Raw genomic sequence first — 14153 nt, 5'->3', positions numbered from 1 at the left:
TGTGTTCTCAACTTCTCAGAAGCACGCCAGACCCGCGCGCATCGATCGCGAGAGGCGTCTTGAAGTCAGACAGATGCGCAGCCAAAGACTGCATGTACAGACTACCGCTCTCATAGCAGCCTATGAGAGGTGTCTCCTCGTACCAACCCTGTGTGGCTTCTTTGGTGCTTACACCCGCGCGCAGATGTCTAAGTTCTTTCATCCCAACTTGGGGAAAGGCGAAACGAGTCGCGCGCGGGGAACGGTAAGACGTAGCGACCCGCGCGGAGGTTAGTCATCCACACAGAGATACGTCAACGAATGAAAGAGTTTCCCCCGTACAATGTTTCGACGAACCACCTCCACAATCTCCAACAACTCGGTCGGTGCATCGTGAGACTCAAATCAGCGGTGTGCCTTAGTCGTCCCGCGCTGACCCGCCAGCATCTGTGGACCACCAACCATGATCTGGTTAACCCTGCCTCGGTGGCTCAGTGGTAAAGCGTCTCACTCGTACTGTTGTCCGTCATGAGAAGATCGGGCGTTCGATTCGCCCTCGAGGCACCATTGCTTTTGGCCTTTTTGTATCTCAGCCTCGAAGATGATCTGCTTCACACGGGAATAGAGAATATCTGCTCAAGATTGAGACAAGGTTCGACACTGAGAATATAAGCAATGGCTTTCGTGTGGTTGGGCTTGCCACTTTGTTTTCGGAACTGTTTTTACCAGGACTAATCTCATGCGGCTGAATAAGAGCTTGATATGTACATTGATTCACTGTTGCTATGGCGTTGACACGATAGACAGAGGTATGGTTTCTTCTCGGCGCTTTGAAAGGCAGATCATGCAGATGCCAAATGGTCATAAGATCCGCTCCTGCACATAACCTTTTTCCTTTCTCAGTTACATTGTACTGTACTTATTCATGCAGGACAGTACAACGATCCGGAGCAGCAGGAAACAGCGGCATCTCGGCCTGAATCAGGTGTGCACTAGATACAAGTCAGCTATAAAGCCAAACCGCAGAGCTCTTTTGCAGTGAAAACGAACCTTTGACTTGCAGATCGCCCATGGATCAGCGTAATTGATTCTGCACTACAATAAGTGGAATGTTAACACCTAATCTTTCCAGTGCCTGGAGATCATCCAGAATTCAGTGACAAGTGAGCAATCTTACGTCTTCAAAATTGCAGTCTGAGGGAGGGCCAGTGCAAAATTGCGCAGAAACACCCTGGAAGATGACAGCGGCGGCAAGGAAGAGGGTTGTGGATTGGAAGTGCATTATGAATCTGTACTCGGAAAGATGCTTGGTGCAGAAGATTGAGCTCGATAGCTAGGTGTTAAAATTTTGGTGATTGTGAAGTGTGATTGATGTGATTAATCAGGTATTAGTATTGTCAATGTGGATGTTGTAGGACTATTTGTACTTATATCATCTACAATTGGCTCAAGCTCCGCAGTCCGTACAGAGTCAAGAGAGATCCACATCATAAAAGAAAGTTTTTGGAATGATGTCTCAAGGGAAGAAAAGCTGCAGTGTACGGATACTGGACTTGTCGTAAATAGAGTAAAGGACGTGCCTGCGGAACCAAGCAGCAGCAATTCGTGTGCGCACTAATGGCTGCATCCTGTATCTACTATGTCGACTACATATACCTGGCGGATAACTCCATTTCTTAGTTGCTACCGGGCTTCCATGTAGTGCAATTAAGTTCGCTGTTGATAAATATGAGACGAGACCCGCCTATTTTGTAGTTGACTCTGACTCGCTCTCGGCTCAGATGATGGAGTTTGCAACGGAATGCCGGCTTCTTCATACAGCGTTAAAGCATCTGTTGAGCTCCGGCCAACTTGAGCCCTGGAAGTTGAAACGGGATGTGGCATACTGAGGGGAGGCAATAACTCCTAAAGACATTGAGGCGGGTTCAGCTGCGAAGTCCGCCCGTATTTGTGAGTGATGTGGGGGCAGTCTTTTAAATCGTCCATGTTCCCGAGGCTCCGAGTAACTTGGAATCAATTCGACATGCGTTACCCAACATGTGGTTTCTAGGGAATCATATGTGAGGTGCTTAAGTTGGGCTTCGATTGGTGGAAGTCAATGTATAGTAGTTTTGTCTATCCACGTAGATTAAATTGTGCCAAAAAAGCACTACTCCATGAACGACAAGAGGAGGAGCACTGGCTGGGTATCTTCCGCGGTTTCAGAGTCTCGATCTCTACCTAGTTATGGTTAAATCCACTGCATCACATATCCTTTTCTCGATCAGCGTCGCAACAATTTGCAGTGCCTCTGCGATTGTGCACTTGGTACAGTATGCAGTGCAGTCAAGTGTCGGGCTTGATTTTGTCTTGCCGCGGAAGCTCCCTATCTTAGCTCATTAACCGTTCAAGTTCAGAGTGCGTGCACTCACTGCGCTACTCCACCGCGCTGGGCGAACCGATGACATGATCTGACAGGGGCGTGCTGGGCCTCATCGCCGACAACCGCAACTGAACGGGAGTCTTTTTTTCCATGGCACCACTCCCTGCTAAACACATGTCTAGACCCAAGACCAATGACGGACCGCGACCAGGACCCTTGCTAAATCAACTTCTCAATTCTCTCTTGTGAGATTGTCAGCAATGAAGACCGTTGCGGTGCGGCTTGCAAGGGGGCTTGCCTTGGCCAGTCCAACTGGCACCAACCAAGGACTGAGAGACGAGGGAATATGACGTCACCGAATAGTCGCCCCTCGCCAAGAGCGCGATGGCATCGAATGAGGTCAATGATTGGGATGGGTGACAGAGCCGTCAGCAAGATGGAATCCTGCTTGTCAGACCTCTCGACTAAACAAGTTCTTCTGTCCATTGCAACATCAACCATTTACTTGGACGGTCGAGTTTCGAAAGATTGTCAGATATATCTGCAAAGCCGGCACCTCCATCGGCTGCATCCGATCCCGATTCCTGTGCATCAAATTTCACAAGGATCATCCTCCACGAACCACTACTCTCTTTCACGTTAGACAAGGACCATTTCTGTACCTGCGGCACCATGAGACGAACCAGTCGCATACTGTTAGCTTCGCTGGCCCTCCACTCCACAGCCTTCGCACAGTCCGACCTGCCCTCAAAACGTGGGCTGGCTTTCCAAGGCGACGACCACACAGCCGATAGCCAATTGCTCACCTCCGCAAAGTCGTTGATCAGCTGGTATTACACATGGTCAACATGGCCTGCACAGGCCCTCAACAGCTCCATCGCGTTCATCCCGCTCGTCCACGGCGTCGACGATGCCTCAGATTCAGGCCTCAGCTCACGTCTCAACGCACTACCTGAATCATCCACCCATCTCCTCACCTTCAATGAGCCCGACGGAACGACGTCATCTGGCGGCAGCAGCATCGACCCAGAAGATGCCGCTAAGGCCTATATCGAGCACATTGTGCCCTTCCGCAACTCCGGCTCTCGCAAGTGGAACATCAGCCACCCGGTCGTCACCGGCTCCTCGCAGGGTATCGAGTGGCTGCAAAAGTTCAACGAGTCTTGTTACGACATTGACGACAACGGCTGCCCGACCGACTTCGTCGCCGTGCACTGGTACGGCGACGCGACCGGCCTCAAGAACCACCTCAACGGGCTGCGGGATTTCTACAACTCCACGTCGCCAGATCTCAAGTACTGGATCACGGAGATGGCCCTCCCTAAACAAGACACGGATGCAACTCTTGCCATGATGAACGAGAGTCTGACGTATTTGGATGGACTGGACTATGTCGAAGGTTACGCCTGGTTCGGTGCCTTCCGCAAGGACGAGGCCAATGCCTGGACCGGTAACTCCGTGTCGCTGTTTGATGGCGACGGCGGGCTGACAGACCTCGGTGCTTTATACCTCGGTGGAGACGAACGAGGGTTCGAAAAGGGCCAGAAGGGCGAAGGCAACTTTGCCGGCTCGCTGTCTCCAACAAGGGCGCTGCTTTGGACGACTATTCTTGCCGCTGTCGCGACGTTGTGGTAGACGATTTCAGGATCAACAAACGTCGAGCAGAATATTTTGCTTGATTGACGTTATGTACGAGGACATGTTTACGATTCTTCTTTGCATCTACGTACAGATGAGTGTGCAGGTCACACAGACATATTACACTTATAGCGAGATTGATACCTATTTCATTAGATTTTCAACTCATACAACAGACTAGCAACATACAATCAAGACATCCAATATGTGTAAAACTCAGGAGCAAACTCAAATTCTGAAACATACTCTCAGGACTGTAATTCTATCAACGAACAGAATAGTGGTTCTCAATTAAGGTAATCGACATTCTCTAACCCTCATTGAGGCAGCTCGTGTCGAACATGCTGCTGGTTAGATAGCTCGGGAGCAACCGCGTTGGCATAGCCCCAAACGAACTGTGAATTCGAACCACCAGTTTTTGAGCCGTCGTTCTCAGTCATCTCTAATGTTTGCGTGGTATTCGCCGTCTTCTTCTTCTCGCGCAATAGCATCAAAGCCAGTGCCCCAGCAATAATTGCAAGAGGCACGCCGACGCCAACGCCAATGCCCGCCGCGGCGCCTGGAGAAATGCTGCCTTGGGTGTCTGTATGGCTGTCCGCAGGGCACGTAACAGTGCTGGTTCCAGTTGTCGATGTAGCCGCGGGACAGTCGCCAAGATCCGTGCTTGCCGCTTCGTTCAATAAAATCTTGCCGGGAAGACTGACGGTGAAGTTGCCGGTCGCACAATTCTGTAGGTTGCTGCAAGAGAATCGTGCGTTACCACAAGTCCAGACGCCGATATGCAGCGAACTGTCTATGAGGCATGAATCCATATATTAGCAATTATGCTCATGAATGGGTTTGTCTAGTAGTTGTCGATCGAAGCCACACTCACCGCCTCCAGGTATGTCGCTCTTGTCGCAGCACTTGGGGCACCCGCTTGACTGGAAAGTATCGTCGGTGCAAGCCCCACGATACATGGTCAACGTCAAAGGTTCGAAGCAAAGACCATTTGTCAGGCAATAATGGTCTTCGAAACAGCATGCGGCTGCTTCGGTGCCTGCGGCAACAGGGCAAGGTTTGACAACATCGTTCGGAACCCCATTAGGCCAGTAACAGGTTTGGCCAGTTGCTAAAGTTGCCATCAGGGAGATTATAAAATAGAATCTGAGTTCCATTTCGCTCGGAATATCAAATACTCAATGTACGCTGCGTGTGGTTATATCACCTGTGAAAGGATGGCTTAAGCTTGACGACGAGATATCTCCTCGACATATAGATGAGAATTCTAAGACGTAGTGACGTTTGAGGGAACCTTTTCAAGCTTCTATGGCTCCTAGTTCCTCCCCGATCAATAATTCCTGTCGAGATCTGAAAGTCTGCGTGTATGGCCTGAGGTTCGGCGATCCCACATGTGTTGAACAGAAGCCTGGTACTTGCTGTATTAGAAGCGTCATGGACTAGCTGCGCCCCCTCTGACATGCATCATCCAGAAACTTGATCAATCATGAGCTTCTGGGTATTTCTGAGTAAGCTCAAGTAACCCACTAGACTCGACTACTAATCCGCGTACAGTGATACGAGCTCAAAGTCAAGTGATAAGCTGCCCTCCTAGAATCCTCATTACTTGCCAAGATGTGATGATCTGGGGAAGAGTGGTCGCCATTGTAGGCCATGGATTGCATGCTTAAGTAGGCAAAAATTAGTGCTTACCGTTTGGCCGTGCTTGGAAGGAATCCAAGAGCTTGGAGACAGAAGTTGGCCTTGATTTCATACCGGTACGACTTGATACTAGGTGTCCTGTGCACATGAGCAACCCCAGATATTAGATGCATTTTCTTGCATGTCAGTAACGTCAAGGAGTACAGGCTCAAGAATAGATCGTAGAAGATTTTGAAGGCTAGATATCTACGGTTAGTTGCAATCCGATCGGACGCAATGTTCATATGAACCTCGGTTACTCAGGGCACATAAGCCCAACATGGTCCAAGGCATGGAGAGTTGCGTCGACTCGGGCTACTATCCAATCAACAGCATCGAACACGGGTGAGAGAGCCTGCAATCCATGACTATATTATTCCCGATGGAGCCACTCGAAGAAGATTTCCAGACATTGACACATTGTTCACTTTTTTGTCTGTATTCGTATGCGAACGCTGGTAGAGAAGGTATATATAGGTAGCATGCTCCCGCCGGCACCGCCGGACTCGGCAACAACGCGCCCTTGGTAGACAGTGCTTGAAACAGCTGCGAACCGCAGTTGCGTGCTGCTGGAAAGCCTGTAGTTCGTTGTTGCGGCTTTACCTCATTAAAATCGGTTCCTTCTGACAGAACAAGGTTGACGCTACCAGAGCTTGGACGAACCACGGGAATTTCCTCGTGAATTCTAGCTTGCGGCACGGACAGTGTCCAAATTAGAGGCGGGCCACCCCGTGTGCCGAGAGTTCCACCGTCAGGCGGCAATATCCGAATCACGGAATGGTTTTGACGTATTCCATAGCCAAGAGACTGCTGAAGCTTAATAAATAATCTCGAACTCAGTTGATCGTTCCTAGTCATGAACTATAGGACTTAGGACTTTGCCTCAGTCTAGCCAATTTAAGTCACGAATACTTAATTTGTACTGTGAGAGCTCAGTACTGGAATGTTTCCAAACGTAGGTTGCCTTTCGCCGTCATATTTGTGGCTTAACCTCGGACAATGGATACTATATTGACATTGACCAAGTGGATACTGGAAGCCGAATGAAGAGTGATGGGGCAAACACAAGTAAGCCCTTGCACAGGATGCTTTTGCAAAGATTGAGAAACAAACGAGGCAATGGCCAAGACTAGAAGTAAACCAAGCAGTGAATGAGGACTAAGACTCTCGCGCTGAACGAACCAACACATCCTGGTCTCCTGATGGTGCGCGTACGGACAAATCCGATCTTGAGTCAGATGGGAGTCTGGAAGAGAGACATAATGGCACTTACCTAAGTCCTTCAAATTGCTCTCGAAATCGTAAGGCATCGCCTCGTTTTCCCCGGCGACAATTTATTTACAGTTTTGGTCTCGTTCCGCGGCCGCCCACCAACACATGCACCAGGTTATGAAGAAACATAGTGCGTCCCCGACGTGAAACTGCAAATAAAGTCTACATTGAGCAGCTGTTTCCCTTTGCTCTGGGACCTCTTCCATTATCTACCCACACTCTTTTGCTTCTTGCTAACCGTCACTCCTTTGCCGCTATCATGTTGTTGAAATCTCTTAGCCCTCTTCTGGGCTGCCTCGCCGTCTCCCAGACCGTTTCTGCATCACTATTGCCCCGCGATGGCGATGACTCTGGTGGTCACCCCTGGATTAATCATGACGCCGTCGTTCCATTCACTCAGAAGCCTTCAGTCGTTGGTGGAAGCTTGGAACTTCGTTTCAACCCCTTCCTCTTCGTTTCGGGAGGCTGCGATCCTTACCCGGCAGTAGATGCCCAGGGCAACCTTGGGTAAGTAAACTTCCTTTGTTTTCAGTCACTCCTCTGGCATAGATTACTCTTTGAAGATGAAAACATGCTGATACGATGTGAACTAGCGCTGGTCTGAAGCCTACTGGTGGTGGTCGCAGTGGCTGCGGTGATGGTGGCTCGGCTCAAGTCTATGTCCGTCGTGGAGAGAGCCAGGGCCGGAAGGCAATTATCTACAGTTATTACATGCCCAAGGTCCGTTGGGCCAAGGGAAATAACAACGGTCACCGCCACTACTGGGCTAGTGTCGTTGTCTGGGTCAACCGCTTCGGCTGCGACGACAGCGACATCACGTCCATCTGGCCCGTCGGAATCTCCTACACCACTGACCACCTGAACTGGGGCTCGGCTTCTGCCGGAGAAGTCTCTTTCAGGTCCTCGGATGTTGGCATCGATATGGCTACACACCCCAAGATCCAAATTCACGACGAAGCCATCGCGCCCTTCACCGGCGCCGATGGTGATAAGCTTTTCGAGCGTACCCTCATCAGCTGGGATTCCCTCCCCGCGCTCGCAAAGCAGGCGTTGACGGACGTCAAGTACGAGAAGACACAGGTTCCCTTCACAGACGAGCACTTCCAGGCTCAGATTGACGCTGCCTACCGTGATGGTTTCTATGCTGGTGTAAAGAAGGAGCCTGACTGCCCTTCAAATGATGTGCCTCCAGCCGATGACCCGCCTGTCACTACAACGGCCGCGGCTGCCGAGCCTACCGGCTTGGACAAATAATCAATGACTACCTAGTTTGGAAGAAGTGGTTCGGCTTTCGACAGTTGGGTTAGGCGGCAGTTCTCGGGTGAACGATCGGACGAAAGTCTGTCCGTACTGATCTATTTACAATTCGTTCACCGGTTTGTCCATAAAGAACTTTAAAAGGCCATCCGATACTTAGACGAGGAATAATAAGTCTTAATTTCTGAACTAGTTCACCACATGAGAGCTTAGATACATGATAACATCTACTTCAAGTGTCCAGTGTACAGTTCTAAAACTCTTCGGAGCAGGCTAGATAGTGTCGCAGCTCTTGATGAACGTTTCTAAAAGTTCAACTCAAGATTATCAGCATGATCTACAGATTTCTTTAGCCCCAGTCATTATATGTACTGCGTATCCCAGACTGTCTCCTGAACGTTATAGCACAGCGACGTTGAGCGTTCAGATCGGAACATCTCAGTTGAGGCGTCATAGTTGCGTGCCCCTTCGATGGGAACAAATTTTTCATGTTGTGATATAGCAATTAACAAATGTGACTTAACCGCAGAATTTAACAAATATCTATCTTACTTCGGAGTAGATAACCCCCTAATTTTGGCTTTATAGACCTGAACTAAGCACATCCGCCTGATGTTTATGTGATACTGGCCACTATCCACCGTGAATACAATTGGTAAGTTTTCGCCGATCTGCCTACTGTTTTGAGTTCTATTAGATACCTGACGGCAGAGGCTTGTGCGAAGCGGTGGGCGCCGGTGGGGCCTTGGAGGGCATCGGGCCAGCCGGCTCCGGATCAGTGGGGTCACCTCCATCCTCATCGCCGTCGCCGCCCGGAAGATCGGCATAGAAACCCTCATCGAATGCCTTGTTCAAGTTATCGCCAAAGTTCTTGTCGATAAGGGGACCGAGGTGTGCTCGAAAATGGCACCGTCTAGCTGCTTCTGTGCAGGCTCCGGGAGCATATCCCAGTCGATGATTGGGAGGTTGAGGGTGTTTTCCATGTTCTCGGTGAGCGGGCCAACGATTTTCTTGCCCCAGTAAGCCACGAGCGGATGCGTGGGTCTGCCCACCAGGCTAGCGCCCGACGACCACTTCGTGGCGGGATATGAGCCAATGTTGTACACTCCATTGTCGGTTTGGTAGCTGATGCCCACGGGTTGCGCGGTGTTGACTTCGGCACCGTAAATCCATACCACGATGGATGCCCAGTAGTGACGATGCTCCTTGTTGACTTTGGGGACGTAGAAGGAGTACATGATTCCGGTGCGTTCTTTGACTGTGCCAGTTCTGACATAGAGCTGGCCTTCACTAGACCCACAGTCGCCATTTCCCTTGCCGGTAGGCTTGAGACCGGCACTTCATTTTAGTCAGTCTCAAAATCTTATAGCTAGTCACCATCAGAAACAGAGTAGATGTGCACATACCCGAGATAGCCTTCAGCATCTACGGCTGGGAAGGGAACACATCCTCCCAAAACTTTGATGAAGGGCTGAAAACGAAGTTGAAGTTCTCCCTTAGATCCAGAAGCAGCCTCAGCTGGGAGAGAGTGGATGTCGTCATGGTTCTTCCACTTGCCATCTACGGCCACGTCCTTTACTCGCGCTTGCAAGGTGGCCGAGAGGACACTCGGGACGCTGGCAAGCAGGAAAGTTGCAAAACTAATTAACTTCACTGTTTCGGTCGAGCTCGAGTTGTCGAAGAAGGTGGTAAATGACAACCAGTGTCTGCATTGGCTATTATATATCTCTGGCCACCTGGCGGCGTCGTCCATGGGAGCAGGCGTCAAAAGGCTGCAGTCTCCGTGGAATAGATAGAATGAGGCTATCATCTCGTAATTCGAACACAATATTCCAGCGGCTAAATCAACGGAGAATCACGGTGAGAAAGCATAAAGAGTCGAGCCGTTAGGGATAGTATCCACTTTCAACGAATTGCCGTAACCTTAATATTACTACCCGTTGGAGAATGAGGCTCAGTTACCTAAGTGATCATCATGGTCTGTATACGCTAAACGTACCGACCTAGACGCCTCAAAAGAATTTTTCCCCATGCCTGGTAACTTACGAAGCATGATTGAAACATCTCGTGATTGTATGAAAAACAGAAAAAGCAAAAACGGAAATTTGGACGGTCGCTCCGAAACTCGGTTGGGCACCTTGATAGTTCCACAAGGACACGAGTGAGAGACCTATTGGCTATAACAAGATCGGCGAATATCAGATTTTTTATCTACCTAATGGCCTCAAATCCAGGCAAATCCTCATGGTCTTTGGCTTGCTTAAAACTCCCAGACTCCCAAACTTTACGGATTCGAGGCTTCTGGCCGTATCCTCATCTCCAGCCTCTACTTCTTCAAACAATTCAAAATGCGTTCTCTCTACTATTATCTCCTTCTGAGCCTTTCGCTTCTGGGAGTCTATGCCGGTATCTTGGAAGAGCACGGGTACACGGTTGAGGAATACCAAAATGGACTATACATCGTCACCAGTCCCCATTACTCCGGGGGAAACGCTCCGCTGGACAAGGTCAGAATCAACGTGGAAAAGAAAACCATGACCGTGTACTTAGCCTACAATGGCAAGGAAGAGGACCACGAGGACAAGTTGTACATGTCCCAAGTTCTCGCGGCTCTTTGCGATAAGGAGGGAATCGATCCCGACGATTTGTGGTGGGTCGTTATTAACGACGTCGAAAACGTCGCTACAAAGACAGCCATGACCCAGTACCGCACTAAGTACGGCCTCCGTTTCAAAGACGAGATCAGAGTCAAACCCGATCAGGAAGCGGACTGGGCTATCTTCAACCAAACTCCTTTCTACCGAGCCGTATACCGCATGCTTCCTCACAAGGGCATTGACCAGATCATTATTAAGAGGGAGGACGGTTAGACAAATATTGTCAGGCCTCGCCGGTTAAACCCCGTTGGTTAAGGGATAGCTTAAGGGGTATAAGGGGGGGGACTAAGTAATAAAGGAGCAGCTTAGGTATATATAAAGCGCTAGTAATACGCCTTAAGAAAAAAGTAGATTTTAATAATTTACTTTAAGGACCCTAATAGTAATTAGCTTTTATAAGCTTCTTCCCTATATTATATACTTTTTAATAATTTAAAATCTTTATTTATAAAAAGGACTAGGCTAGGAGCTTAAAATATTAATAAGAATAAAACGTAATAAGAGAGCGTAATTAGTATTATAATAATAAAAAAAGAACGACTTATTTTTATTAGACCCCTTAAAATTACCTCTTTTTTAATAAATAATATAAGAGTAGAGTATAAAAGGACGAACTATATAATAATAATATAAAAGGACCGTATTATTAAGAATATTAATAAATTTTAAATAAAATAGTAAACTTCTTACCCTCGCTTATTAATACCTAAATTAAATAATAAGTAATAAACTAATAAAACTATAAAAATAAGAACGATAATTAGAAAAAAAAATCTTTATAGTAACGTATAAAGAGCGCTTATATAAAAAATAAATAAATTTAAAACGCTTATAGAGCTTTTTAAGTAATCTAGCCCCCGTATTAAGAGCTATAATTTTAATTATAATAGCTTCGGACGTTAATTTTAATATAAATAAGAATATAAACCCTTAGATTAAAAATAGCTTAATAAGCGAAGCTATATTTAAAGCGCTACTTAAGTAATAATAAAGTAATAAGTTTATATTACCTAAGCTTCTATTTATTAACTCTTTTTTAACTTAAATAAGCGCTATAAGTAGAACGTTTACGTTTAGACTACTATCCCTACTTAACTTATTATATATTAATAAATTAGTATAGGATTTATAAAGCTTTTTATTTAATTACTACTATTACTTTAATTTATAAGCTTAATAAATAAAAATAGACCGTAATAAAATAATATATATAGTTAGCTACCTAAGTAGTAGCGTAAAGACTTTTTAAATATACTATATTTTTAACTATAAAAAGGTCCCTAGGTTTATAATAAACTAAGTTATATAAGAAAAACTAAAGACCTTTTTATAAAATAACCTCTTTAATCCCGCTAGCTAAGGGATAGTAATAAATATATACTTAAATAACGTTTTATAAAGCTAAAAAAAGAGGGTTAACGAGTTCGTTAATTATATTAATAAGCTTAAAATAGAACTAAAATATATCTTAATAAAGAAATAAAAAATCTCTATATTAATAAATAAGCTATAGCCCGAACTATATTTTATAATAATATTATAAATAGAACTTCTATAAACCCACTTATAGCTAGTATTATTAATAAGACGTATTAAATAATCCTTATTATTAATATAGAGCTTACGAACGTCCCCTAAGTAATATTTTAACTCTAACTTAAACGAGTTAGTAAGGAGATATAAGGGCGTTAATAAGCTAATTATATAAAAAATATGCTATAACTTACTTAGTAAGGATACTATATATTATAATTATAAAGAAACTAGCTATATTATAAAGGATTACTTATAACTACGGGAGTAATATTAATAATACTATAACTATAGTAAAACTGGGTACTTTATTAATAGTTACCCTAGTGTTATATATTATAAATATAATTAAAAGGGGTATAAGGCTACTAGTTATTAATTAAACCTCGCTCTAGCTAAATAGTATAAACTAATAATAAACTTAAATACTATTTTAATAAAGAGGGTAGTTAGTAATTAATAAGGGTAGTGCTTAAACGTCCCGACCTATATATACTTAAATAGCGTATAAAAAAAGCTAAGTACCCTTATTAATTTAGGAGTAAAAAAGAACGTAGTTAATATCGAGCTACTTAATAGCTTTAATACTAATCTACGAATTTACCTATTACTATAGTTAATAAACGTTAAGGGTAAATAAATAAAGACGTTAGAGAGTTATTACTTATAGCTTCGAATTATTAATAATAATAATATAATAAAGATATAGCTATATCGCTTTATAATAATTAATATTACAGTACTAACGCTTATCCTTAGTTTTTCCTAACTAAAGAACGTTAACTTACTAATTAATTAGAAATAAAAAAAGTAGTAATATCTAATTTATAAATAATATATCTACTTAAATACCCTAAAAAAGGGGCTACTAAATAACTTAGTTTTAATAATACTCGCACATATCGTAATTAACTTAGCTATAAATAATAACGTAGTATTAGCGAGCATAGTTAAAAATTAAAAACTATAATACTAAGATTTTAATAACTTATTTTTAAAAAAAAAGGCTATTTTATTACTAAATAGAGTATTATATAACTACTATATTAAATTAAATAACGCTATACCTATTCCCTAGGGACCTATTTACTTATTATTAAATTATAAGCTTAAGATTTTACAAAACTATTTAATAAAAGTAGAGGCTAGGGGCTAGATATACCCTTTTATAAGCCCGGCTAAAGTACTTATTTTTTTTATATTTAAAAAAAGAGGGGAGCTATAACTTTATATTAACTATAAAGTAATTAATAAAATTATATAAAAAAATAGAACGCTACTACTACTAATTAGAGAGATATTAAATAAACTATTTAATACTTCCGTTTTTATAAAACTAGACTTTAAAAACGCGTATTATTATATACATATAGCTAAGGATAATAAGTAAAAGACGGCTTTTTATATTAAATACGGGTAGTTCGAGTACTTAATTATACTTTTTGGGCTAACTAACGTACCCATAACTTTTTAAGTATATATTAATAACGTTCTAAGTAGCCTAGTTAATACTATTTATATTATATACCTAAATAATATTTTAATATATAATAATAACTACGTAGTATATAAAAAGTATATATATAGCGTATTATAAAAACTATAATAATAGAACTTATATATAAATAGTAATAAATATAAGTTCTATATATTACGTATAGGATTCTTAGGGTATATTATATTTAATAAAGGCATAAAAATAGAACCTATGCGTACTAAAGTTATAATAAATTAATTATTTTTAAAGAGTATTAAAAATATATAAACGTTCTTTA

At 43.8% G+C, this 14153-nt stretch overlaps 6 protein-coding genes across 6 annotated transcripts; 3 read left to right on the top strand and 3 right to left on the bottom strand.

Annotated features, from left to right (window-relative positions):
• Window positions 1-902: 902 nt before the first annotated feature.
• CTAM01_14750 (uncharacterized protein) lies at window positions 903-1261 on the bottom strand (the record flags this gene model as incomplete). The annotated part of the gene is made up of 3 exons (XM_060530749.1): window positions 903-971; window positions 1030-1074; window positions 1157-1261. The coding sequence occupies 3 exons, from the start codon at window positions 1259-1261 to the stop codon at window positions 903-905; spliced, it is 219 nt and encodes a 72-aa protein (XP_060374673.1).
• A 1752-nt stretch (window positions 1262-3013) lies between these two features.
• CTAM01_14749 (uncharacterized protein) lies at window positions 3014-3976 on the top strand (the record flags this gene model as incomplete). Its single annotated transcript, XM_060530748.1, has 1 exon — window positions 3014-3976. One exon carries the CDS (start codon window positions 3014-3016, stop codon window positions 3974-3976), a length of 963 nt encoding a protein of 320 aa, XP_060374672.1.
• Window positions 3977-4296: 320 nt separating this feature from the next.
• CTAM01_14748 (uncharacterized protein) lies at window positions 4297-4938 on the bottom strand (the record flags this gene model as incomplete). The annotated part of the gene is made up of 2 exons (XM_060530747.1): window positions 4297-4772; window positions 4854-4938. 2 exons carry the CDS (start codon window positions 4936-4938, stop codon window positions 4297-4299), a joined length of 561 nt encoding a protein of 186 aa, XP_060374671.1.
• A 2252-nt stretch (window positions 4939-7190) lies between these two features.
• On the top strand, window positions 7191-8185 carry CTAM01_14747 (NPP1 domain-containing protein; the record flags this gene model as incomplete). The annotated part of the gene is made up of 2 exons (XM_060530746.1): window positions 7191-7438; window positions 7525-8185. 2 exons carry the CDS (start codon window positions 7191-7193, stop codon window positions 8183-8185), a joined length of 909 nt encoding a protein of 302 aa, XP_060374670.1.
• Window positions 8186-8881: 696 nt separating this feature from the next.
• CTAM01_14746 (necrosis inducing protein) lies at window positions 8882-9941 on the bottom strand (the record flags this gene model as incomplete). Its single annotated transcript, XM_060530745.1, has 3 exons — window positions 8882-9034; window positions 9076-9526; window positions 9595-9941. The coding sequence occupies 3 exons, from the start codon at window positions 9939-9941 to the stop codon at window positions 8882-8884; spliced, it is 951 nt and encodes a 316-aa protein (XP_060374669.1).
• Window positions 9942-10536: 595 nt separating this feature from the next.
• CTAM01_14745 (uncharacterized protein) lies at window positions 10537-11058 on the top strand (the record flags this gene model as incomplete). Its single annotated transcript, XM_060530744.1, has 1 exon — window positions 10537-11058. One exon carries the CDS (start codon window positions 10537-10539, stop codon window positions 11056-11058), a length of 522 nt encoding a protein of 173 aa, XP_060374668.1.
• Between the last annotated feature and the right edge of the window lie 3095 nt (window positions 11059-14153).

This window comes from Colletotrichum tamarilloi (assembly GCF_030869305.1).
Source record: "Colletotrichum tamarilloi strain Tom-12 chromosome Unknown Scaffold_133.1, whole genome shotgun sequence".
In the NCBI taxonomy this organism is placed as follows: Eukaryota; Fungi; Ascomycota; class Sordariomycetes; order Glomerellales; family Glomerellaceae; genus Colletotrichum; species Colletotrichum tamarilloi.
This window is presented reverse-complemented; position numbering and strand designations above follow the sequence as displayed.